This window comes from Emericellopsis cladophorae (genome assembly GCF_022114955.1).
Source record: "Emericellopsis cladophorae strain MUM 19.33 chromosome Unknown NODE_63_length_119876_cov_118_434044, whole genome shotgun sequence".
Classification (NCBI taxonomy): domain Eukaryota; kingdom Fungi; phylum Ascomycota; class Sordariomycetes; order Hypocreales; family Bionectriaceae; genus Emericellopsis; species Emericellopsis cladophorae.
Window position 1 is genome coordinate 68039 of NW_026250988.1, and position 24044 is coordinate 92082.

General features: G+C 54.8%; 12 protein-coding genes across 12 annotated transcripts; 5 read left to right on the top strand and 7 right to left on the bottom strand.

Moving 5' to 3' along the window:
• Window positions 1-180: 180 nt before the first annotated feature.
• Window positions 181-1354, top strand: J7T54_002913 (alcohol/sorbitol dehydrogenase; the record flags this gene model as incomplete). Its single annotated transcript, XM_051509510.1, has 2 exons — window positions 181-1094; window positions 1153-1354. 2 exons carry the CDS (start codon window positions 181-183, stop codon window positions 1352-1354), a joined length of 1116 nt encoding a protein of 371 aa, XP_051359501.1.
• Window positions 1355-1793: 439 nt separating this feature from the next.
• J7T54_002914 (Nitrilase-like protein) lies at window positions 1794-3093 on the top strand (the record flags this gene model as incomplete). The annotated part of the gene is made up of 2 exons (XM_051509511.1): window positions 1794-2279; window positions 2326-3093. The coding sequence occupies 2 exons, from the start codon at window positions 1794-1796 to the stop codon at window positions 3091-3093; spliced, it is 1254 nt and encodes a 417-aa protein (XP_051359502.1).
• Window positions 3094-3281: 188 nt separating this feature from the next.
• On the bottom strand, window positions 3282-4349 carry J7T54_002915 (uncharacterized protein; the record flags this gene model as incomplete). Its single annotated transcript, XM_051509512.1, has 1 exon — window positions 3282-4349. The coding sequence occupies one exon, from the start codon at window positions 4347-4349 to the stop codon at window positions 3282-3284; it is 1068 nt and encodes a 355-aa protein (XP_051359503.1).
• A 2028-nt stretch (window positions 4350-6377) lies between these two features.
• J7T54_002916 (uncharacterized protein) lies at window positions 6378-6632 on the top strand (the record flags this gene model as incomplete). Its single annotated transcript, XM_051509513.1, has 1 exon — window positions 6378-6632. The coding sequence occupies one exon, from the start codon at window positions 6378-6380 to the stop codon at window positions 6630-6632; it is 255 nt and encodes an 84-aa protein (XP_051359504.1).
• Window positions 6633-7098: 466 nt separating this feature from the next.
• J7T54_002917 (kinase-like domain-containing protein) lies at window positions 7099-8448 on the bottom strand (the record flags this gene model as incomplete). Its single annotated transcript, XM_051509514.1, has 2 exons — window positions 7099-7191; window positions 8179-8448. The coding sequence occupies 2 exons, from the start codon at window positions 8446-8448 to the stop codon at window positions 7099-7101; spliced, it is 363 nt and encodes a 120-aa protein (XP_051359505.1).
• Window positions 8449-13033: 4585 nt separating this feature from the next.
• On the bottom strand, window positions 13034-13849 carry J7T54_002918 (uncharacterized protein; the record flags this gene model as incomplete). The annotated part of the gene is made up of 1 exon (XM_051509516.1): window positions 13034-13849. The coding sequence occupies one exon, from the start codon at window positions 13847-13849 to the stop codon at window positions 13034-13036; it is 816 nt and encodes a 271-aa protein (XP_051359506.1).
• Window positions 13850-14610: 761 nt separating this feature from the next.
• J7T54_002919 (ER lumen protein retaining receptor) lies at window positions 14611-15401 on the top strand (the record flags this gene model as incomplete). The annotated part of the gene is made up of 4 exons (XM_051509517.1): window positions 14611-14635; window positions 14686-14744; window positions 14792-14858; window positions 14908-15401. The coding sequence occupies 4 exons, from the start codon at window positions 14611-14613 to the stop codon at window positions 15399-15401; spliced, it is 645 nt and encodes a 214-aa protein (XP_051359507.1).
• Window positions 15402-15969: 568 nt separating this feature from the next.
• J7T54_002920 (Transcription initiation factor TFIID subunit-like protein) lies at window positions 15970-16661 on the top strand (the record flags this gene model as incomplete). Its single annotated transcript, XM_051509518.1, has 2 exons — window positions 15970-16161; window positions 16218-16661. 2 exons carry the CDS (start codon window positions 15970-15972, stop codon window positions 16659-16661), a joined length of 636 nt encoding a protein of 211 aa, XP_051359508.1.
• A 273-nt stretch (window positions 16662-16934) lies between these two features.
• Window positions 16935-17375, bottom strand: J7T54_002921 (small subunit ribosomal protein S19; the record flags this gene model as incomplete). Its single annotated transcript, XM_051509519.1, has 4 exons — window positions 16935-16977; window positions 17029-17211; window positions 17267-17282; window positions 17348-17375. The coding sequence occupies 4 exons, from the start codon at window positions 17373-17375 to the stop codon at window positions 16935-16937; spliced, it is 270 nt and encodes an 89-aa protein (XP_051359509.1).
• A 491-nt stretch (window positions 17376-17866) lies between these two features.
• Window positions 17867-18799, bottom strand: J7T54_002922 (uncharacterized protein; the record flags this gene model as incomplete). The annotated part of the gene is made up of 1 exon (XM_051509520.1): window positions 17867-18799. The coding sequence occupies one exon, from the start codon at window positions 18797-18799 to the stop codon at window positions 17867-17869; it is 933 nt and encodes a 310-aa protein (XP_051359510.1).
• An 835-nt stretch (window positions 18800-19634) lies between these two features.
• Window positions 19635-21443, bottom strand: J7T54_002923 (uncharacterized protein; the record flags this gene model as incomplete). Its single annotated transcript, XM_051509521.1, has 3 exons — window positions 19635-20581; window positions 20629-21342; window positions 21404-21443. The coding sequence occupies 3 exons, from the start codon at window positions 21441-21443 to the stop codon at window positions 19635-19637; spliced, it is 1701 nt and encodes a 566-aa protein (XP_051359511.1).
• A 1063-nt stretch (window positions 21444-22506) lies between these two features.
• Window positions 22507-23313, bottom strand: J7T54_002924 (uncharacterized protein; the record flags this gene model as incomplete). The annotated part of the gene is made up of 1 exon (XM_051509522.1): window positions 22507-23313. The coding sequence occupies one exon, from the start codon at window positions 23311-23313 to the stop codon at window positions 22507-22509; it is 807 nt and encodes a 268-aa protein (XP_051359512.1).
• Between the last annotated feature and the right edge of the window lie 731 nt (window positions 23314-24044).

The window sequence follows — 24044 nt, forward strand, 5'->3', positions numbered from 1 at the left end:
TCGCTCTCTGCTCTTGCTTCCCCCTCATCCTCCTTCACACCATCTTCCCAAACACTTGCCCCCCTCTTCGCTCAACCTTAATACATACCTAATACTTACACTACGCCCATTGTTCTTATAAGAGACCTCTCATCCATCAGTCACCTCTCCCTCCTCCCTCCTACTCCTCCTCCTCTCACAATGGGTTCCATGCCGCAATCCACCACCATGCAAGCAGTACGCTACCACGGCCAGCGCGACGTCCGCCTCGAGACCATTGACCGTCCCGACCTGCGCCCGGGCTCCGTCCGCATCGCCCCCAAGTTCTGCGGCATCTGCGGCACCGATGTCCACGAGTTCCTCGGCGGCAACAACCTCATCCCCAAGCCCGGCAAGCCCCACCCCATTACCGGCGAGACATCGCCCCTCACCCTTGGCCACGAGTTCTCCGGCATCGTTGAGGAGGTCGCCGCCGATGTGACGACTGTCAAGAAGGGCGACCGCGTCTGCGTCCAGCCCATCATCTACGACGGCGACTGCCGCTCCTGCAAGCGCGGCCTTGTCAATTGCTGCGACCAGAACGGCTTCGTCGGCCTCAGCGGCTGGGGCGGTGGCCTATGCGAGTCCACCGTCGTCCCCTCATCCTGCGTCAAGCTCCTGCCCGACAACGTGCCCCTCGAAATCGGCGCCCTCGTCGAGCCTCTATCTGTTGGCTGGCACTCTATCAAAATGTCCCCCTACAAGGATGGCGACTCGGCCTTTGTCATTGGCGGCGGACCCATTGGTCTGGCTGTCGTCCAGGCCCTCGTCGGCCGCGGCTGCAAGAACATCATTGTCAGCGAGGTGTCTGTCAAGAGGAGAGCCTTTGCCACCCAGTTTGGCGCACACCACGTCCTCGACCCCCTCTCGCAGGACGTCGTCGAGGAGGTCCTCAGGTTGACGGACGGCCAAGGCGCCGATGTCGGCTTCGACGCTGCCGGCTCGCAGTATGCCATTGACACAGCCTTTGAGGCCCTCAGCGCGCGCGCTACGCTCGTCAATATTGCCGTCTGGGAGAAGAGGGCGCAGCTGAACATGAACGAACTCGTCTTCCGCGAGAGGTCGTACCTGGGCGTGTAAGTTTTCCTTCTGCAGCCTCTGACAGGAATTGTATACTGATTGCTTTTTTTACAGTGCCACATTTGCGCTCGGCGACTTTGAAGAGGTCATTCAGACCATCTCAGACGGCAAGATGGAGCCTTCGGGCATGATCACAAAGACCATCAAGCTGGGCGAGATCGTGGACGAGGGCTTCATGTCGCTCGTCAACGACAAGGACAACCACGTCAAGATTCTTGTCGACGTCGAGGCGAGCCTGGCGGCGGCGGCGCACTAATTTTGTACTCATTCCGTGCCCTGCCACGGTGTCATGATAATGGATGGGGTCTTCACCAGCGAGCGTTGCTTGTCTAGTTTGCTACAGGCGTACGGCGTTGCCACAAGATGGCGCATGGTCTACTTGGTTACTGGAAAATAACTAATACAATACTTAATTTTGAATCTTCTTTACTTGAATCAGACTGAATGATTGTTGACTCGTGCCTGTTTGAATCCCTTGTGGCGCCCTTCTGTCACTCTTGGTTCCGTTAATCCCGCGATATCCACTGCCGTTTGCGGGGGTTGTTTCTGGGGTAGCTTAACCCAAAGTGTGACCCGCTGGTATTAGTGAAGGTCCAGAACTTGAACCTTCTCATGCCCATCTTCCCCTCAGTGACGCACAACAATCATAATACTTCCTGCCATAAACTGACTTCATCTGACTGACAGTCAGCGTCATGTCTTCCATACGTCTCGGCACAGCGTCGCCCGCCACGCAGGCCACCACAGCCGAGACCCTCCAGCTGATCGATCGACTCGCCACACGCGCGGCCTCCAACCACATTGACATCCTCCTCCTCCCCGAGGCGTTCCTAGGCGGCTACCCCCGCGGCAGTGACTTTGGCTCCGTTGTCGGCTCACGCTCCGCCCAGGGCAGAGAGGCCTACGCCAAATACTTTCAGGCTGCCGTCGATTTGGGTGATGTCGTGGGTGACGGCGGTGCGGGCGCGGGCGATCGCTGGGTGAAGCGGCAGCTGGCAGTTCCAGAGGGCGAAGAGTACCGCGGCGACGGGACCAGGGAGGAACTCGAGAGGATCGCGCGTGAGACGGGCGTCTTCCACGTGACTGGACTCGTGGAGAGGACCGGTGGGAGCCTGTACTGCGCCGTCGTCTACGTGTGTCCGCACAAGGGTTCCGTTGGTAAGCGCAGAAAGGTGCTGCCGGTATGTATCTTTGATGCTCTCTCAAAAGAGCATGGCTAACGAGCAGACCGGCACGGAGCGCCTCATCTGGGCGCAGGCCTCGCCCTCCACGCTGCGCGCTGTGAGTACCGTCATCCGCGGCACGCGGATCAACCTCGCCGCCGCCATCTGCTGGGAGTCGTACATGCCGCTGCTCCGCCAGTCGCTATACAATCAGAACGTCAACTTGTATCTGGCTCCCACGGCCGACGCGAGAGATGCGTGGCTGAGCTTGATGCGGTCCATCGGCGTGGAAGGGCGTTGCTTCGTCGTGAGCAGCAACATGGCCGTACGCGCCGGACAGGACGCTCACGTCTCGACGAATGGACATCCCGCGGCTACTGCGCGTGACGGGGGGCGGAGGTTTAGTTGCTCTGCCGATGAACCCGGCATGGACATTGCACTGCCCAAGAGTGGTTCGCCCAGCCGCACGCGGCGGCGCAGAAAGTCCATCTTTGACCCGGACGGGAACGAGATTGTGCTCAGCTGCCCTGTCGATGAGAATGGCGTTGCGACGACGATGATGACGACCGCCGCGCCCACCAAGGTCGATGACACGGCTGTCACGGACAAGTCGGCGTGGTCCTGCCGCGGGGGCTCGTGCATCGTCGACCCGTTTGGTGAGGTCCTTGCTGGACCCCAGTGGGAGGATGATGAGGGTATGATCTCCGCCGATGTCGATTTTCAGAAATGTATCCAAGGCCGCCTCGATCTCGACGCGGGTGGGAGCTACTCGCGGAACGACGTCTTCAAGCTTACCGTGGCAGGGCTTGACATGGAACCGCTCCCGTACTGAGTGGAACTGTCATTTTTCAGCAGGGTGGTAATCAAGATTGTTTTATGATTAATTATCGGACACTGTATTCATAAGTCGTAACAGTCGCTGCGAATGACAATGCAACTCCTTATAATCCCAAGCACGCTCCCATAATGAATGACCCCATTCGCTATGCCCATCCCAGATAAATGCAGCTTCAAACGTCCTCACTCAGCCTCCTCGTTCGGACGGGGTCGCTGGCACGGCCGCCATCCCTGTTCGGCCTCGCGCTCCGACTGATCGTCCTTCTTCTGCCGTTGCATCGCCGCGCGGGCCAGAATCTCCCTCCGACTCATGCCCGCCTCGTCGTCTCTAACGCCGCCCAGTGTGAACTCGCCCCCCTCCCAACCGCCGTGATCGTCGGGGTATGCCTCCTCTTCCTCCTCGACAGTACCGTTCCTATGATACACGGACGTCTCATCAAGAGTCTGGCCGCTATGCTGCCAGTCGGCCGCGGCCACCTCGCGCTCAATCTGATGGCACAGGTCCCAGAAGTTGCGGTCGTGGTCGCTGTGGACATTGTGCGCCAGCTCATGGCAGAGAGTGTTCCGGATCACTTTGTAGTCGCGGTACCCGTCGTACGCATCCGTGCGCAGCCGAAGCTCAATCACCTCGCCCTTGTTGCGGTTCAGTCCCAGGATGCGTGAAGTGCCCTCGTGGTTTGACTCCGTATTGGACAGCGGCTCCATCTCCGTCAGCAGGGCCACGGTGAACTTGTGCTTGGCCATGGTTCGCTTGATGCCTGAGTCGTTCTTCAGCCGCATCAGCAGCATCTGACTCTTCTCTGGTCGCGGCAAGTTGTTCAGCGGTCGGACCTGCGCAAATGTATACTGAGACGATTCGGCGTGGGGCGTCGTCTTCCTCGGCGCCTTGCTCTTTCGGCGCTGGGCGGCCTTGGCGGCGTTGATCTTAGCCACGCGCGCGGACATAGCCTCCACCGCCATGCTCGTCTTGAGGTTCGACCCGATCAGCATGAGCTTCTTGCCAGCCCAGTCGGACAGTGGCTGCTGTGGGTTCTTGGTCTTGCATGTCACCAGCGGTGCGCCGGGCACGATGATCTTCTGGTTCTGCACGGGTATGTCGAGTGACTCCTCGAGAGTGTCGAGCAGCTCCGTGACGACGGCGTCGTGGTCGAATTCATAGTCGTATACTTGTTTGCGGAAGCTGACGTGGATGGTGAAGGTGTTGTCGTCGTCCGCCTCACTGGCCACGTCTGGGGCTCTGTCTTCGGCCATGATAGTCGCTGCGAAGATGCAGTGTTTCAGTGGTGACGATCCACAAAGCATGCAGCTGAGATAGTGATATGCGAGGAGAGTGTGTGGTGGATGTTGTGATGAGCGTAGCCGATGTACGCTTCGAAATGTTCGAGAATTGTCGGCGAATTAAGGTTCTTGTATTGCGTCAGAACCAGGTCCCGTCAGGCAGCGTTCTTGGAATTATATATGATACAAGGTCCTGAATGATGGTTGGTGGCTGCTAGGCAGGATATCGACGACGAATCCTCCCGAAGACTTGCTTTGTAATACGTCACGACCTGATTTAGTCTAGAATCTCTCTCCGGAGGACGCCATCAAAAGTGATGTCCTGCCAAGGCGCTAGTAGTATTACTCATCAGCAAAAGACGCACAGGCACTACAAGCTATTTCTAAGAATCTTATTTGGCGACCGAAGTATTTCCAAAGTAGTCGCGTTGCGCTCATGATTAGCGCCCCTGAGCTGAGGACAACAAGTCTCTTGAAAAAAGCAACCTCCGTCCTTCAATTCTTTCGCATAAAGCTACTACGTATTAAGGAATTGGGCTAGTGCCAGCTATAGCACTAACACAACTCTTTAAAGAAAGAATTTCCTTCCTTCCGGAATAGCTATAGCTACTGTAACACTTATCCTTATCACAAATCCTGTCGCGCCCCCTAGGAGCGGCGTATCCGTAGGTTCGCACCAAATAGGCTCTTCGAGTGATCGAATTGATGCTTGATCCCTCCAAAAGAGAGATCACTCGTACTGATCTATCGCGTATTCCGACACACGCTTACGTGAGCACTCCAAGGCCTCTGAGCCGTGCTTGCAATGCGCTGCTAGCTCTCTATCAAGCACGCAACGCACCCTGTCGCAACAAATCCAGTGTCTCCAACGCATCTGGGATGGAGGATTCGGAGCCCGGTTGTGATATCGCCAAGGACTCTGCCGCCGCCGCCGATGATTCTTCCGGCAGGCCTCGATCGCTGCTCAGGCTTGTCCTTGCTCAGCCACCTCTCCCCAGAGAGCACCGACGCCAGACCAACGTTGACCGGCGCGGTGGTCATGCTGCACGGTGAAGGACCACGACTGGCGGTTCAAGTGGCCGAGAAGCAATGGAAGGCAATCCGAGCGCATCCCACCATGGCGTCACCGTAGGGTCCTCCGGAAAGAAAGTATCCATGCTAAGACGAATTCGGTGATAAGGCCCAACCCTTCCCGCTAATAACTACTTTCCGCCCTGACATGAGGCTCCAGCTAACCCGCCCACTCTTGGCCTACCCCCCCACCCTCCCCCCCCCCCCCCCGGACCCTTCGCTCCCAACCTCGTGAGAATCAAATCCACTGCTTTACCCTGCCATTGTCTTGCACAGAAGATTTCGAGGACAACGATGATGATTATGGCCACTGACCTGAAGATGAACTCATAAGGAAACCTCTCCAGGACGCGGACGATCCTTCGGCGGGCCAGCTTGCCGTTGCCGCTGGCAGGACATGCCTGGCATACAAATTACGCCGCCATTGCTGCCCTTCTCACAAGAGAGCGGCCAACGACGGAGTTCTCTCCCTAGGCTTTGGACTCTTCCATCACCATTCTGCATCTCTCTTAAAACAACCCATCAGGCACCTCTTACCACAGCCATGAGCGCCTCCCTTCCTCCCATCCCACCATTGGAGCCCGTGAAAGATGATGGACTGAGATTCAAAACCATTACTTACCCTGTGAGTGGGTAGAGGACTACCGCCCAGGTGGCTACCACCCCGTCCTGCTCGGCAACATCTTTAACAGTGGCCAGTACAAGGTTATCCGGAAGCTCGGTGATGGCTCGTACTCAACGGTGTGGCTGGCCCGTGACCTGAGGTGAGATTATTTCATATCATCTACCCCCATCGCTGTATACTTTGGCTACTTATTTTCTCCTAAAGGAGCTCGAGATATGTCGCCCTGAAAATTCTTGTCTCGTACAACGTGGGATTGACAACTGAGCTACAAATCTTGCGCCACATTACCGAAGCCACACCGGCAAATGCAGCACGGTATACCACGCAGCTACTGGACGAGTTTGAACACTACGGCCCCAAGTGCGTCCACAGGGTGCCTGGTACTCGAGCCTATGGGCCCGAGTGTGAATATCATGGTCGAGGAGTTGCCCCAGTTCAAACCTCGCAAGCGGGGAATGAAGATTCACTATCCTCCTCAGATGGCCAAGAGCACCCTCAAGCAGTCATTGCAGGCACTGGCATTTCTCCATAATAATGGCATCGCCCATGGTGACTTCTGACCGGGAACCATACTCTTCGCTCTCGATGATATTGACGCGCAGCCCGAGGACGTGCTGCGCCAGAAGGAAGACGTGCAAGCAAAGTCAATCTCGCCCCCCGTACAGAGGTTAGACGGTAAACACGACAAGTGGGCTCCTCGATATTTTTGTGTTGCGCAGCCGCTGGAACCCTTCACCAAGTACACCAAAGGCTTCCAGATTAAATTATCTGATATGGGTGGCGGTTAGTACCTCCCGCTACAATTACATGTTCCTTTTCTTCCTCTTTATAAACATCTGCTGATGCCTACCTACCCTGAATAGCATATCATTGAACGGACCCGCCGACAAAGCCCGTTACGCCACTCGGCCTCCGAGCTCCCGAGTTGATTCTTACCGGAGCTGTCGATAGACCCTTGACATGTGGAGTTTCGGCTGCCTTGTCTTTGAGCTTATCACTGGGCAGCCCCTCTTCTGCATACCGGGGTCAGACTTTGAAGATGATGACCATCTCCTCTCCCTCACGGCCCGGCTCGGCGACCTCCCCGATGAGCTCTTCAAACAGTGGAACGTCGTCGTTCTACTTTAAGCACGAGAGAACGCTCTTTAATTGTCAGCTCGGGGGTGGCAGAAGGTGGAGAACCCCTTATGGTGGAGCAAACGTCCATGGAGGACTTGTTCGATCAGGCAGGCCCGGATCTTGGTGAGGAGGAATCCCTCAAGGTAAAGGCACGTATTCGACGAATTTTGCAGTGCGATCCCACGAAGAGACCCTCGTCTGCGGAGATTTTGTTTGATCCATGGTTTAGCGAGATTGAGGTTGAGAGTGGCTCGCCCAAATAAAGGTATCGGTGGAGTGGCCTTCGCAGATGCATCTTTGTGTTTCTCACCCACCCTTCTGCGGGCACACCGAACGGGAATGCAGCGCGGCCGGTGCTGTAGCAGTCCAGCCTCCAGCGTGACTTAACGAGATAGTGGCTATGGTGGACACGTCGGTGACCCGAACGAGAGCAGAAAAGAGAAAGAAGCAGAATAGGGAGTATTCTTGGGCACGCGATGCTAGCGGAGCTTTGTACTCTCCGTGGACTCTTCTTTTTTGTGTCTGGACTGCTTGAGCGACGAAGGATAAATAATGACGTGACGCTCCTTCTGCTTCTGCTTCGGAGATCATGTATTGAGGAATCTAGGGTACTAAGTTAACTCGAAATTTCTTTCACGAAGAACATCACGCGTCAGTTGTCAGTTGCAATTCGCGATGGGTCTTTGCCGCTGTGTCTCGATACCCGCGCGGGCTACAAACAGACGCTTCGTGTCTGTTAGTGTCACCAGGAGGTTTGTATGATTCTATTAACATACGAGACTAAGCTCGATGCAACGCTGTCAGATTGTCATACAAGCGCTTGACAACTAATAGTTCCCAGAAAAACGCAACAAATACACAAAACAATAGGATACCTCTTACCACTTTTGCAGGATTTCTAGTAGACCTTGTTATCGGGCCTACCTCACGGTCCCCTGGGAGCCAGAATCCAGCCATCTTCAGCACATCTACTTCCGAACAGCTCACCCCCCTTAGCGAGTCGATAAGGAAATCCGAAATATCACCGCCACCATTACCAAAGACGACTTCTGGTCCCCAGCGGACGGGCGGCTTTCCTATGTCCCCGTCTCGCCCGAGCCAACGCCGTCCCGCGTTCCAGAAGCCCTGGAGAAACTGCTGCGGGGGCCTGAAATCGACGTCGTTGAATTCGCGCGACAGCAGCTCGTCCTCTTCCTCGGGATTCTCCAGCAAAAGGCGTGGGGCCAGCTGAACCCCGGCCTGAAGTACCCGGTCCATTGAGATTTTGATCAATACGGTGTAGACGTAGAACTGCAGCCCGGTGGAAGGTGGCGCATCACCGAAATGCTTTGTGAATAGCGGCGATGGGGGTCCAAGTTGTACTTGGGACGAGCAAATGACCCAGAAATACATCAAGTAACCTAGAAAGCTCCGTGCCGGATGCTCTCCAATGGGCTGGGTCCGAATTTCAGCCGCGTGCTCGGAGAAACAATGAAACAGCTCCACTAGCATATCATAAGTCTCGTTTCCACCAAGTTCCGATGGCGCATGGCGGGCTTGAGTTCTGTACAGCGTCAACAAAGCCCGCATTAGGAGGAATTGCGAATCGGGGCAGAATGCCGGATCGGATCCCTCGCCGCGGGTAAAAGGGTGCTTGGCAGCTGTTCGGAGCGCCTTGATTTCCAGGACCGAGTTAACGCCATGGAGCCTAGTAGCCAGTCGTAGCAACTCATGTAGTATGTCGACGCTAATGGCACGCAGACCACACTTCCAAGAAAGATTTCCTAACCACTCGAACCTCTTAATAATTTGATCTACTGAAGGAGAGTGGACTTTGTCGTATAGGTTGTAGGCCTCAAACGCGTGGAGAAACGCGTCTTCAAACTTCCCATCTTCTTTTTCAACTTTGGATCTTTGAAAAAGCGATTCGGCCCTATTGCGGATTTGAAGTGATCCTGTGCTCGTGTTCGCTTCTAGACTCGAGTCAACGAGGCGCCGAGCCTCATCACGGTTGCCGTCGCGAAGAAGTTCCGAGATTTTTAGGTTTTGAGTGAGCGAGAGAAAAATGGGCATAGACTGGATGCAATGCGCCAGGTCTTGTAGCGGCTCCGGAACTTGGGAATTTCTAGTCAACAAGTTTTCTTGGCTTCGTTCCGAACCCGTTCTTCCTTCGTGCATTTCCCAGCCACAGATCACGACCTCGCGAATGGTTTGCGAGATCAGTCCTGTGTCGTTTCTTTTGAGTTGGAAATCTCGGATGACGGATTCGATATGGGGTTGAATGTCCTTGTCCAATCTAGAGACGTGAGGTTGAGAATCTTCGAAGGCGGCTACGTGGTTGTTATTGTTGGCAATGAGATAACTGGTTGCTAGACAGGCTCGAAAAAGAAACTCGAGGCTTTTCCGTACCACCTGGTCGGGAACGCCAAAATCTGTCCCGTGTTCGCTCACGAGAATTTGGCGGGCAAGGCTTTCGACATGACGGGGGAATCGGGGAGAGCTTTGATGATCCAAGAGTTGGAACAGCTTGAGCGATCGCCGCTGTATTTCGTTATCTAGTCGTGAAAACAGCTCGTCTTCGCCACGGTCGTGAATTTCAATGGCCATCAGACCAACGTAAAGTCGTTGCACAGTGACTTCGTTTACCAGGTCTAACTCGCAGTACTGCAAGGCAGTGCGAAGAGCTGCATACACATTGATGAAGTTGATGGTCCCGCCCGCCGCCTTGCACGACGATATGCAAAAGACAGGTAGATGAGCCCAAGAAATGGTCTGGCGCAGTGATTCCGTCTGCTTGTGGTAAACTGGAAGAGCCCTTGCAAAGAGTGTCAGGACTGGGTTGACTTGTATCTGAAGTCGGTTTGGAAACAGCTTTGGAAACACCACAGAACTCTCTAGGTCTTCCGACCTAAGCATGCCCATCGAGTCGCGCTCGAGCCTACCCAAGAGCTCTTGGACTTTTTCCCGCGCGCTTGAGGAACTCATTAGCCATGCTAAGGCGCCCCTTGCTGCCTCGGCGGTGAAGAGCATGTCGGGAAAGGATGTAATTTTCCAGGAGGCTCCAAGTTTTTCAAACTCGTGCTCATAGTTTGCAGAGGCATTGACTAAACGTAGGAAATGGCCGAACATCCCATGCAACGTGTCCGAGATTGCGCCTTTCCAGAAAAACGCGAAAGGGAGGTACACGGACCATGTCTTCGATCCTGACTCATCGTCAAACCAGCAATTTTCCTGGTCTAGGTGGATAATTGCACGGTCTGCCAGCCCAGAGGGTGTATTGACGGGTTCCCCGAGAAGAAGGCCGTGGTAATAGTCGTGAGCATTGACCTTCCTAGACAACAGATCGTAGGCCATCATCTTCAACGCTAGGGGGTTCCCATCCACGAGAGATACGAGTTCCTGGCAAGAAAGACCTAGATCTGGTATCGTCGTGGATTCAGGAAGTCCCCCAGACGTTTCACACTCGCGGAGGAAGAGAGAAACTCCGGCCAGGAGGTCCAAGCCTCCCAGAGTGCAGGCAAAAGCAGAGGAATCCTCGAGAGCGGCGAGGAGCCATTCCTCCTCGGCGCGAGACGCTAAAATAAAGATGCTGTTCTCCGAAGCTTGCTTGAGAAATGCCACGAGGAATTTCCTGCTCCTCCTGTTAGACCTGGGTTTCCAGGTTTCAAGGTGGTCCAGAGTGACTAGAAACTTCTTTCCCCCCAGAGCTTGCGAGATGTCGGACAGCTCATATTCTCCTTCCATTGCGGTGCCCATTCCAAGTGCCACTGCAAGTTGACTGTTGCTAGTGATGGGGGTAGACTCAAGGTCGACATGGATGCTTCCCTGCACGAAACCTGTCTTCTCCCACCACTCCTCTACGTGGGTTAGGAAAGTAGTCTTCCCGATTGCTGCAGAGCCTTTCAAGAGGCAGATATGAGATCTCTCTAATTCTAGCTCAAGGCGCAATACTGTCTCGTCTCTGCCCAAATACGTAGCCGGAGGCGACTTTGGGGTGCCGAGAGGGTCTGGGGTATCCCAAACGGCCGCTGTTCGAGGCGGGATTCTGGCGTAGTATCTCGGGACGACAAAATCTAGAACCCGTACTTCGACACCGTACTTAGTATTCTTCTGGGAATTGCGGGACAGATCCACCCTTGTTTTCCAGACCGCCTCGTGTACCGGAGCTTTTTCTACCAAAAGGCAGTGATAAAGTTTCCGAACGAAGATCTCGACCGAGCTTGAGCATATGTTGTACGCCATGGCAATTGCACAGGGAATCCCCTGGCTAACCATGAGCTCGGCGGTCGTCTCCTTCATATAGTCGTACGCAGAGCGACAGGCATTCATTACCACAAGCTGAACGCCATGGCTTGAAAGTTTCTGGGCGATCTCTTGAGCGGTCCGATTGTCTGTTGAGACGGCCCCAGTATGAGGGTCAACACGAATGAAGGCAAGACATGGACTAGGGGACATATTCAGTAATGGAGATCAACTGGAAGTTGCTCTCCTTAATCCACTGTGAGCACTAACCTGCCGTCTATAGAACTGCCGTGCAGATCGAAATGCACCGTATGGTAAAAGCCCATCCGTCGCGAGTCCAAGATTTTCTCCAAAGCTTCGAAAGTTCCCGGTCGGACCATTTCCACGTTGACAGACCGACCACATCTCCTAGCTTGGTCTGCTGCCTCGAAAATGGGCCCTGTCGCGAGGATTGGGGACACGTCTTTCTCGACAAGGGGGCGGGCGACCACAACTAGGATGTTCGGAGCTTCTTCATCACGCGACTCGATAGCTTGAGTCTTTTTCGAGTCTTTGACTAGTCTCGATACGACAACCTGACGCGGGAGTTGCTCTGTTGGCCAGCAATCCAGGTTTTCAACTGCCTCCCACAGCATGGAACGGCCACCAGACTCCACAATAATGTGCACGTTTTCGTCTGCGAGCCTTGTTCTGGCAACGTTTGATAGGAAGCCTGCGAGCGACCGGAAGTGGATCAAAAGGCGCTCTTGTGCGACGCTTGCTCTCTGTACCTCGAAAGGCTGGCTCTCGGCATAATCCTCAAAGTACCACCTGAACTGGTCGTCATTCTCGCTGGCTGGAAGGCGTGCCTTTTCCGGGCTGTTGTATCCAACCTGAACACTGACCCAGTCCTCAGCTCCCGGACTAATACGCATCGATAGCCAGTTATCCATGATGGCCGCGGATGCAAATGGGCAGGATTCAGGGAAGACTTGACTCGGCGATGCAAGCAGCTAAGGGTCCAAAGGGTCATCTACAAAAAAACACAAAATCAGCAAAAAGTCGGCATAGAGTCCTAAAGCGAGAATTTCCCCGCACGAGGTCCTACTCAATACTCCGTATCTTCTCAGCTTAGGGCGTATCTGTCTCACTAGTATCCGTATTGGCCAATCAGACAGGGCTGCGGGTCAATCAGTCCATCTTCCTCGTTTGCAAACAACAATCAGAAGATCAAGCATTTTGAGGCCTTCAATCAATCAATCTGTAGGTTACCGCTCGTTTGAGTATTTGATCAAGCCATTCAATCGGGGCGGGAAGGTGTCCAGACCCGCTTTTATATGCTAGGCTGTCTACTAATAAGAACATGTCCCGGCCCGGCCCGCCCTGGACCCTAGTTCCTAGTTGCGTACCTCCTTCATCGACTCAAGGCCATCACCTTCTTCAAAACCACACATAGCTACCAACCGTCCATCATTAAACGTATCATTTTTTTTACACAGACCTCTTTGAGTATCCATACTCGGGCTATTCGGTCACTCACGATTTATATCAAATATAATCCATATCTATCAGTATCAGTCCAAACAGTCGATAATGATGCAAAATTCCTGTCAATCGGTCAGATGGGACCCCCAGATTTGGACTAATTGATCGACCCGCAGCCCTGCAACCAAAACGAGCCCCCGTCAGCCTTAATCTCAACCTCATCATCAAGCACCCCTTCCGCCCATTCTCCTTTCATATCCAGGTGCGGAAGCTCCTCTTCTATCTCCGCCGGTTCCTGATCGTTCTTCTGTTGCGTCTCCTCCGTGCCTAGTCGTCTATCGGCCGCGTAGGTGGGTTGCCGATCCTTGTAGATAGGCACGGCGCCGCGCCCAATATCTCGGAGTCGCTTTCGGATGATCTTGTAGCCGACCGCGAACACATGCTCCCCAACGCTGCAGCGCGTACTCTCCTGGCTCTCCTCCTTGACCCGGCCGGCGGACGCCTTGACGTGAGCTCCCGAAATCGGTATGGGGGCGGCGGCGCCGACAGGAACCTCGACCTGGCCACTCTGGGCTGCGTTGTGCGCCGAAGACTCAGTGATTTCAGCGTCGGACCAGACCAAGACGGTCGTGATCATGTAAAGACGTTCGAGCTGCGAGCATTTCTTGATGATCCAATCCTTTGTCTGAGGGTCCTTGAGGAGGTTTTTGTACACGTCCTCCTGCATCTGGAGCTCATACACCGTGACTTTCTTGCTAGCAAAGGTGCGACTCAGCTCCATGTCTCCGTCCACAGACAGGTTTAGGAGCTTGAGAACATGGAGCTTGAAGCTCCCTGCATTCTTGGCCCTCTGGGCAAACTGATTCCCTCCCCAGGGCGTTATACTAGGGTCTGTGATGTGATGTTCGGAGGCGTTCGTCGGTCTAAAGTCCACCAGTGGTTGCCTGAAATTGGCAACTACACGGCCAAGCATTTGAAGGTGCGCATTGCCATCTGCCGAAGGAAGGGCAAGATCCTTTAGGCGATAGTAAGTCGGATCTTCAGGTCCGCCAAAGAGCCCCATGACGAAAAGTATATCTATATGAGAAGGTCTGGTTCGATGATTCGGAGGTTGGCGCCAGAAACAACATTGTAGTCATCAACGAGGGGAGTTTGGCACGGACGCATCAGCCGCAGCCTCAACTGTGCCACTGGCAAACAACGCTAGCCATTGCTTCCACATCACGTGTGCAAGATTGCGTTCACTGCTCGCAAAGGGAGTAAAAACAGTGGCGAGCGCCTAGCTCAATGGCATCTACCCAGATCATGATTCCACGTCCATCTGTCATTCACTGCTCGAAACGCGTGAGATATGCCTAGGCCCTGTCACCCTACTCTACGTCATATCACGTGAGAGATGAGAGTACGTACCGTTCTGAAGCAAGGGATGAGCTGACTCAGGCACAATAGCCCCCGTAGCCCTCCAGTCTACCAATCAGCTGCGAATCGCGTCGTGTCCTTTTTCGAGGTCGCCAAGCAAGCTCCGTAGTCGATCCTTGGAGCAGCTAAGAAACATCAACAAGAGGACTACAACCACCTCGAGGACTTCACGACGCCACGTCTTTCCGAATTCAATCGTCGCAGCACATTAGCCCCTGTTACGATTCCAACGCCACGAGCGTACGAGTAACGTCAATTCGGGCGCGACGGCCTTCACGGAAAACAAACCTCGGAAACCGCTACAACGACGTCACAATGCCCAACGTCTTTCGCCTCGCAGGTCAGACACCGCGACAGAACTTGAGCGACACGTGTACTGATGGGACGCAGCGGATTTCTCCCATCTGGGGAGCATCCTGATTCTGCTGCACAAGATGGTGCAGCTGAACGTGCGTAGCTTTGGCCTGCTGGCATGGGATTAGGCTAACAAGGGCAGAGCTGTTCTGGCATCTCCTTCAAATCGCAAGCCCTATATCTCTTCGTCTACGTGACGAGATACCTTGGTAGGTGCCTTCCATACACCACTCTCGAGAGCTTCAGCTGACTTGGTAGATCTCTTCTACACTAACAGCATCTACAACCTCATCTTCAAGATCCTCTTCATCGGCGCACAGGGCTACATCATCTACCTCATGACCAATGCATACAAGCCGACCAACGACCCCAACGTGGATACGTTCAAGGTCCAGTACCTCCTTGGCGGCGCCCTCGTCATGGCCATTCTATTCCCTTACAAATACACCTTTGCCGAGATCTCGTGGGCCTTTTCCATCTGGCTGGAGGCCGTGGCCATCCTGCCCCAGCTCTTCATGCTCCAGCGCACCGGCGAGGCCGAGACTATCACCACGCACTATCTCTTTGCCCTCGGCAGCTACCGCGCGCTATACATCCCCAACTGGATCTACCGCTACTTCACCGAGCCGAACCACAAGCCCGACTGGATCGCCATTGTCGCGGGGCTGATCCAGACCGTTCTGTACAGCGATTTCTTCTACGTGTACTACACGCGCGTGCTCAAGGGCAAGAAGTTCAAGCTGCCTGTTTAATGGGCAGAATCGGAGCGAGGGAGAAAGCACGACAAAGCTTCCTTGAGGCGTCTGCGTCCGCTTTCCTGCAAAACACACATGAATGGAACGCCAAACTCAGTCAAGGCAGGCCAGGCCTGCCTGGGAGGATGCATCAACACGGCGTTTGGGGAGGTTGAGCCGCAGCGCGGCGAATTCAAGGGCTGCAGCATTGCAGCGTGTATCAAATTGCGAGGGCTAGATACTGGGTGCGCGAAATAGAGACGATTGATCTGCCATAGGACGTAATGCAGTTGTTTCACGGTGCATGGTCATGTGTGTTTATTTAGCGTAATCGCCATGGGCCTGTGCGTGCTGACACCATGCTTTGATGTAGACCCCATTCGTACACTATAAGATGGAATACGAGAAAACCTACTTCAATCAACCCAATTGTGATTACTGTCCGTGGTGGATTGACGTCCGTTGGGACCGAATGCTGGAACTTTATCAGTCACGTGATTGCGTCACGTCGGCGGCCGACGTGAGGCATCGCTCGCCGCCTGTCCATCAACCACCTCACACATCGCCATCAGCACATCTTCTCAAAATGGCCTCCGAAGCTCCCCCACCGATTGAACAGCAGTCTGTGCCTGCGACAGAGGCCACAGACATCCAGATGAAGACCGAGGAGCCGGCAGCTGAGGAGGACCCCATTGCCCCGGCACCCGACCGCGTGCTTACACGCAAAGACGTCTCGTTGCGCGAGCTTCTTCACAGGATCGACGACTATGCGCCCATTGTAAGTCATGCACCTTGCTACTGAAAAGGCGCATCAGAATGGCTGACTTGGATCAGATTCCCGACGCCGTCACACACTACTACATGACAAAGGCCGGCCTTCCACCCCCACCGCAGACCGATCCCAAACTCGCCCGCCTGCTCGCCCTGGCCACACAAAAGTTCATTGCCGACGTCGCTGCCGATGCCTATCAGTACTCGCGTATCCGCGCGTCCAACACGAACCAGAACAACCCCATGGGCAACCTCGGCGCAGCCGCTGGCTTTCCGGTGCCAGGACAGCAGGCAGGCGGGGGCCAGCCTGGCGTGGCGCCCACCGCTGGGAAAGATGGCAAAGGCGCGACGGGACCGGGCGGTGCTCCGCTGGGCATCCAACGGCCCGGCTACGGTGGTGGCGGCCAGGGCGGAAGCCAGAATCGCACAGTACTGACGATGGAGGATCTCGGCATGGCTGTTGGCGAGTATGGCGTGAACGTCAAGAGGAGCGAGTTCTATCGCTAGACTGCATGGGTGGATCGGATGAAATCCCACATCCGATGGACATGACTTACTGCACGGCGTTTCGGGGTTACATCTTTCACACATTGGCGTTTCGGTGGGATGTGTCGGACTATGGGCATGAGTAGAAGCATCGGGCCACTGGGTAGTGGAGCTACGCACACAGCGGCAGCAAAAGAATAGCGTCGCCGAACAAACAAGCAAACAAGATGGATATTCGCCAATGCATTGTCCCCCCCAGTAATGATACAACATATGATACACACGAGAATCCCATCATTTGCCCCTCCACTTGTCTCTTTGGATACCTCTTCGCGTCCTACGGTTTGTTAGCGGAAATCGACGGCGTGGGTGTAGCAATGCGACATACGGCGAGAACTCTCCGAGCTTGTGTCCAACCATGTCCTCTGTGACCTCCACGCGATTGTAGTCCTTGCCGTTGTGCACCTCAAAGTGCAGGCCGACAAAGTTGGGCAGAATCGTGGCCGCGCGGGCCATTGTCCGGACAGCGGGTACCTTGTCTTTGCGAGACGTCGGCCATTTGATCGGGAGACTACAATGTTTCGTTAGTTTGTTCGGTTCGGGGGGTTGAAGGTCGAGGGCCGCACGGGACGAGATTAGGACCTGCCGCATAGTCAGCTTAGTTTCTTCCAGAGTAGACATCAACTACTTGCCCTTCCATGTCGAACGTCGTAGTAGAAGGCTTGTGGGCTGCATTTTGGCGGGCGCAATGTCGGCTCGTAAATTTCTTGGGGAATCGCGACGGGAAGTCGTGATGCAGGTTGATGCGCTCTCGAGATGCGGAGTGGTGTTGTTCCGCCCCGGCGTTGTACTAAGCGGGCGGCTGGCCGCGTTCACGAGGACTGCAGCTCGCACACCGCGAAGAGCAAGATGATCACCGAACGAGCAGTCATGTCAGACAACTACGTTCCTCGCGAAAGATGATTCCTACGACACCACGTGTCATTTCTAGGGTGCACCAAGTACTCTCTGTGCGGTCTTGGCCGCCAGGCACGATTCACATGCACAGACTCGATGGCCTCAATAGTTTGCAAGGTTACTCCCGGAGACCACTGCATACCTCTGTAGTGACTTGATTCGATGCTATTTGTTTTCGCCGCCTGATGCCAGCCATAATCAATACATGCATCGCCAAACTCCCGTTTTACAAATCGGACCAGTAGCGCTCACAGTCGAGAGAGAGATCCTCAAGAATCGCTCCTCATCTGTCCCCTCTTCGTCGGTGTCTCCGCGTGGTTGCTGTGGACCTTGGTGTCGGAGAACTTTCTCTGAGGCTGCTCACCCTGTTCACTCGACGACTTGCCTCCCTGGCCAAACGCGCCCTGGAGCTTCTGCGAGATGCTGGTACCGCCAGTCTCAATGGTGCCACGCGCCGGATTGTGGTCCGCGCCTGAGGTTGGGTACGACTTGGAGTGGACTTGGTAGTCATCAGAGCGGCTTGGTGGGGGGGCCTCGCCTTCGGCCTTTGCGTTCTGGGCGTTCGAGGCTGGCGTGGATGCCGGAGGTCGCGAGGTGGTACCAGCGTCGACACCATTGTTGGGCTGGTTTGTGCCTCCGGTTGTTCCATTACTGGAGGCGCTGTTGGTGGCAGATTGGCGCGATGATGAGTTGCCGTTGCCGCCATTATTGTTGTTGCCACCACTGCTCCTGTTGTCGCTACTGAGATTCGTGCTCTCTAGGTCATCCTTGGTCCGGCCACCTGTTGACCGGTCAAGCAACCCGCTTCCTGATGCACCACCTCCGCTCGGGCTCATCTCGACAGACCTAGTGTTGGACTGACCACCGCCAGGTCCTCCTCCAACGCCACCGGAGGGGAGTTTTTCCTTGTTGGCTGTGGTGTTCACAGCACGCTCCGCATCGCTGGTAGCCTCTTGGATTCCACTGCCAGGCTGCCCAGTCTCGTGGCCGCCAGATGTGGTGTTCTGGCCAATGCCCGTGCCGGAGAGACCCTCCTTGTCGCGCTTTTGGCGGGAGCGTGCAGCTTGGCCTCCCGCCGCGTCGGGCTCAGCAGACTTGGTTGGGGTGCGGTAGTAGAGATAGCTTCCGAGGAAGCCAGTCGTCGCGATGGCCGGAATGGCGAGACGGGCCATGTGCTTGGATTGAAAACGGGGCTTGAGCATGATTGCGACCTCTTCCAAGTGTAAGAGTGTCAATTGGTCGTGATTGCAGGTGAAGAAAGTTTCCGGGGAGGTTAGAAAGGTCAATTGAGAATATGAGAACCAGATGAAGCTGTTCAATTGCTACAGCAGGATAGATCCGGGTTATGATCTCACAAATTTTTGCGGCGGGTAACCACTAACGCTTTCCATGACGGCTTTGTTGGGTCTCATCATGACATCAAAGTCAATGACGATGACATGTCGCAGTGGCACAACTAGTGAAGATCCGCGCCGGACTGAGCGCCACGGGCTGCACTAGCCGTGGCTTCAGGGCAAATGGCCCATTTGAATCTTGATCAAGTGAGATTCCTTCCGGGCGAAGCATTCCCCCGATATTCAGGGTTGGGGGTGGTGTGAAGCTCAAGTTGGTTGTCGATCGACGTTTGCAAGAATCAACCGAGTTGAACCGACACTTTGTTGGGGGGTGAGGGGTGGGATCCCGGCTACCCTGCACCGAGCCATCCCGTCGTCTGCCTCTCTCTATCAGCTCGCTTCTGCACGCTTGAAATGGGCAAATCCCATCGAAACCTCCCTGATCACAAACCTATTGATATCGTGACTGATTCCAATTCATATATCATGTGTTTGGCAGGTGCCAACAGTCAAAACACTTGCTAAAACGAAGAACCCGGCCGAAACAGAACCATTATCCGAAAAGCATGTCCGTGTTGCACTGGTCTAGACGTACCTTGCAGTTCCATCCATCCCCATGCCGACCAAAGATCCGACATTACCAATGCCTGCATGATTCGCTTGATTGAAAGCTTGGCTACTGACCGCCGATCGCCCGCCGTCCTCAAGCCAAGCCGTATTGAGCAATCAGCTTCTCCGCACATGTGATGCCCGTCACATACGCCACAGACTGCACGTGGCAGCTGGCCAACACAGGCACAACACTCATATCCGCCACCCTCAATCCTTCGATGCCCTTGAACCTAAAGTCGCTGTCCACTGCGGCGTCTTCGTCCTCCTTCTTCCCCATCTTGACAGTGCCGGTCATGTGCCAGCTTGAAGAGATAGTCTGACGCCAGTAGGCCAGCAGCTCCTCGTCGGAGTCTCCCGAAGGCCCAGCGAGCATCGCCTTGGTGTCCTTGGCATACGACTCGTGCCTAACGAGCTTGAGAGCTTCGCGAAGACTGCCAATGGCCACGCGGCGGTCAAACTCTGTGCCCAAGAACTTTGGATCGAACTGGAGAGGCGCGTCTGGATCCGAAGATTGCAGCGTGACCTCGCCCCGGGCCTGGGCGTTGGCGTAGAACACCAAGACGCTGGAGGCGTTGAGGCTGTCCGAAGGAAAGTTGGGCATCAACCAGTGGATGGGGCAGTGCGTGATCAGCTCGTAGTGAGGCACCGTCTCCTTTTCGAGATATGCCTTTTCCGCCGGCGGCAAAGCTTGGAATTCCTTGGTTTCGGCCAGCCCCGGGATCTTGAAGTATCCGATGCACCCTCCACAAGCAAACTTGGTCCAAGGACCAGTCCCGTCGGCCTTCCATTGCGCGAGCGCCTCGTCCATGGCTGCCTGGTTCCCGTAGAACTCGGCGCGGTCGGTGTGCCCGTCTTTGGCGACGTAGACCAGAGGGCAGAACATGTGATCGCGCAGGCCTTGGCCGATGATTGGTACGTCCTTGACCACAGAGATGTTGTGCTTGGTCAACTGGTCAGACGGGCCTATGCCAGAGTGCATGAGAATCTTGGGGCTGTTGAGGGCTCCGGCGGACAGGATGACCTCTTTGGATGCCCAGTCTACCGGCTTGTCAGCCACCACGTGCCAACGATATCACTGCACTTACACTTATTGTCCCTGGTTTCGACCCCGACGGCTCTGTCGCCCTCCAATAGGAGCCTTCTTGCAGGTGAAACCGTCAGGACTGTCAAGTTGTCCGGGACTCCCGTCAAAAGATCACTCGCTGTTGAACGCAGTCCATTATAACACGAGTTGATCATGGCTGCCATGCCAATTGGGTTGCCAGAATTGTGATCCGGGTTCAGCGGAAAGCCCGCTTCTGCAACAGCGTCCAGCATAGGCACAATGTCCTTTTCCCATTGTTTGGCAAAGCCAACGTGCAGAGGGCCGTCTGTGCCATGATCCTCAGGCTTTGGATTGGCGTGCTTCTTCTCAATGCCATCGGGTGTCTCCCCATGGAACGACTCGAGTCTCTTGAAGCGTCCCTGCATCTTGCTCCAGGCGAAGGAGTCGTCGCCCGTGAGGCGCGCCCACTCATCATAGTCGTCCCGGGCCCCCACGGTGTAGACACCAAAGTTGATGGCGCTGCTTCCACCGAGTCCCTTGCCACGCGAGTAGTCAACCTCGCGATCACCGCAGTGCTCCTGCGGGGATGTCTTGTACCCCCAGTTCATTTCCTCCTTCATGTACGTGATCCATCGCTTCCCGTCAACGCGGAGCTCTCGATCCGCATTGTCGCCGCCCGCCTCTAACAGCAGGACCGACGGTTTCTGGCGGGCCAGTGCTAAATTGCGCGCCAATGCGCACCCCGCAGGACCGGCTGATGATCACAGTCAGCGTGGAACGCAACTGTCAATGAACTAGGTCGTGATCATACGCACCTCCCACAATGATAAAGTCATACTTCTTCTGGACAGTCATTGCAAACGATGTACATGTAGGTAGTGGTGCAGTCTTTGTTACCTACGAGCCCCCCAAAGCCAAGGAAGGCAGGTCTCGCCTCTCTTTTATCATCGAACCCCCGGACGCCCCGTTGCGGGTCTCATGCGACACTAGGCCTCAAAGTGACAAGCTGATGCGTAGCTCGACGCTATTCGTTACAACTCGCCGATCTTATGCACCTTTTTCTGGATTAGCCCATATCACACTTCGCTGCCTTCATGCGGGGTTCGGACTTCGAACTGTGGCGTGCTATACCAAGCTGGCGCTTTTCCGCCTTCGAGTTTGACTAACCTGCTTCGTGTTGATATAAAACCACAGGACACGTGAAGTCAGCGTGCTTTGTTGAATTGCTGTGTCCTCTCCAGTCACACTGAATGTGTTCCGTGAGGGTCACTCGTGCTTTGAGCCTTGGGCAAGTGTTTGTTCCTGTCGATGCTGGCGGCTAGGCGTGACCTGACTCGTGCTGCATGCAAAAGACATTGTATATCATGCGCCTTCAGTATGTGTCAGCCAACGCTTCACATGGGGCTCGACAATGACCCACTTCAATGTATCAAAGGGAGTTTTGCTGGACCAGCGGGCGTTATTGTCACGGGAGAAGATCAGCGGTATTAGTACTACTTAGCTTTGGCCTTGACTTTTTCACGTTGCGAGTTAGTCGTGATGTTTGGACCATGTGTGGACCATGTGGAACTTCACTCGTGTCCTAGCTTTACAAGTTTACAACGACCCCTTGGTCCGCAGCACCTGTAAGTCCATCTTTCCTCGTCTGCTCATTGTCTACCCAGCATTCATGTGGGATCGTCCACCCGAAAGATACGAGTCACCAAACGATGTCGACAATCTCGGGTTGTGGCAAGCCTATCTAGAGAGAACTTGTGGCAAAAGCGTTCGAAAATTCGGCCAGCTTCCAACTGCGCGTCTCAGCGTCTCAGCCGAACAGACGGCCTTTCTTCATTCTCAGTGTACTTGCCCTTGAAAGCTTATTCTTTTCACAGGGCGACCTGCCTAGATCTTCAGAGAGGCTGAGGCCCGTGTACTGTTACTGCCATCCATCCTCCATAGCCCGCGTGAGCACGAGATCGTCAGCCAAATCCAACAGCTCTAGCACCGACCGTGGTCTGACGGACCAATCGTCCTCAACATGACCGAGCTCAGCATTGACCATGTCTTTGAGGCGGTCATCCATATCACATAACCCTAGTCTGAATGGTCCCGTCAGCGACGTGCCTGGCCCGGGCATGCCGAGGTCGACCAGCATTTGCTTGAGCAAGTTCCTTGTCAACCCGTTGAACATGCCACACTGTGACGCAAAGTTTTGCACGGGGACGTGCGCAAAGCTTGTCTCATCAGATGGCGGTGGAACTGGAACCATGAAATTGTCAAGATGCGCGTTGAGCGCGGTGTAGGTCCGCTCAAAATACAGGAGGATCTGCGAGAGACAGGACACGATCAGGAGAAGCGTCGCGTGATTTGTGTGATTCTGTTGGTACCCTGGCGGCAGACATGAGTTCAGCATGGACTGTTTCGCAACGGTCCGTATGATCTGGGTGAACGCCTGTAGAGACGACAGCATGGTCTGTATGGCATTTTGTGTGCGCCCATCGAACGTATAGGTTATAGCGTAGACGTAGTCCTCCAACGGACTGGAGTGATGAAGCGACTCATGCACCGCACGTAGGCGCGAATTTAGTGTTGTCAATGAAGCAAAGGCGTTCTCCGGTTTGGTGAGCCTGCTGGTTTGAAGAGCAATGTCGGGCATTCGAGGGCCGGATGGTACGTTGATGAACGTAATGGTCGGGGTGTCCATGAAAAAGTCGTTGCCCAGCCAGTCGGAGCCATTCGTCATCCACGATGGCGAAGGACTTGGCGAGCATGAACGTGCGGTGGCAGCGCGCGTCGGTCGGCCTATGCGTCGTGTGGAGCCGGTGGTGCAGGGTAGCTCGAGTCGCATGCACCGATGGCATGCTGGCGCTGAGGGTTCTGGGCGGACGCAGCGTAGTTTGTGTCGACGACAGGTCTCACAGGCGGAGCGGTGCTGGTTGGCATGCATGTTTGCTTTTGCGTTTGTGATGGGGAACGGTGAGTTGCGTCCCCACTGCCACTGCTTCTGGCGTTTGATTTTTGCGAGAATAACAGAGGGTTGGATTCAAGGTCTGCGCTGCCAGATGCTTCCATCGAGAATCGAGACGGCGGAGGCTTTTAACCCTTTTGGCGATACTGGTTCCATGTACATGTTCATGTAGACGGGGCTCCGCTTTGCGAACGCATGGCTTGTTGATATTGATAAGCACTGAAGCAGGGGTTCATTCCCGCGTTGGCGGCTGGCCCTGCAGGGCTGAAGTGGTGCTCCGCTCCATGTCTGAGGAATAATCCTTGTGAAGTTGTGCCGCGCACGATGTTGATTCGTTGTTCGGTGAATCCCAATCCCGAGCGCTGACAACAGTATCCGTACTCCATTGCAAGATTGGATTGTCCGGTGCCTAAATGTGTGTGCGAGGATGCCCTCATCCTTGCACACCATTGCTATATTAAGCCAACGACAGCATAGACGATTGATCATATGGCGAAAGGGGCTGT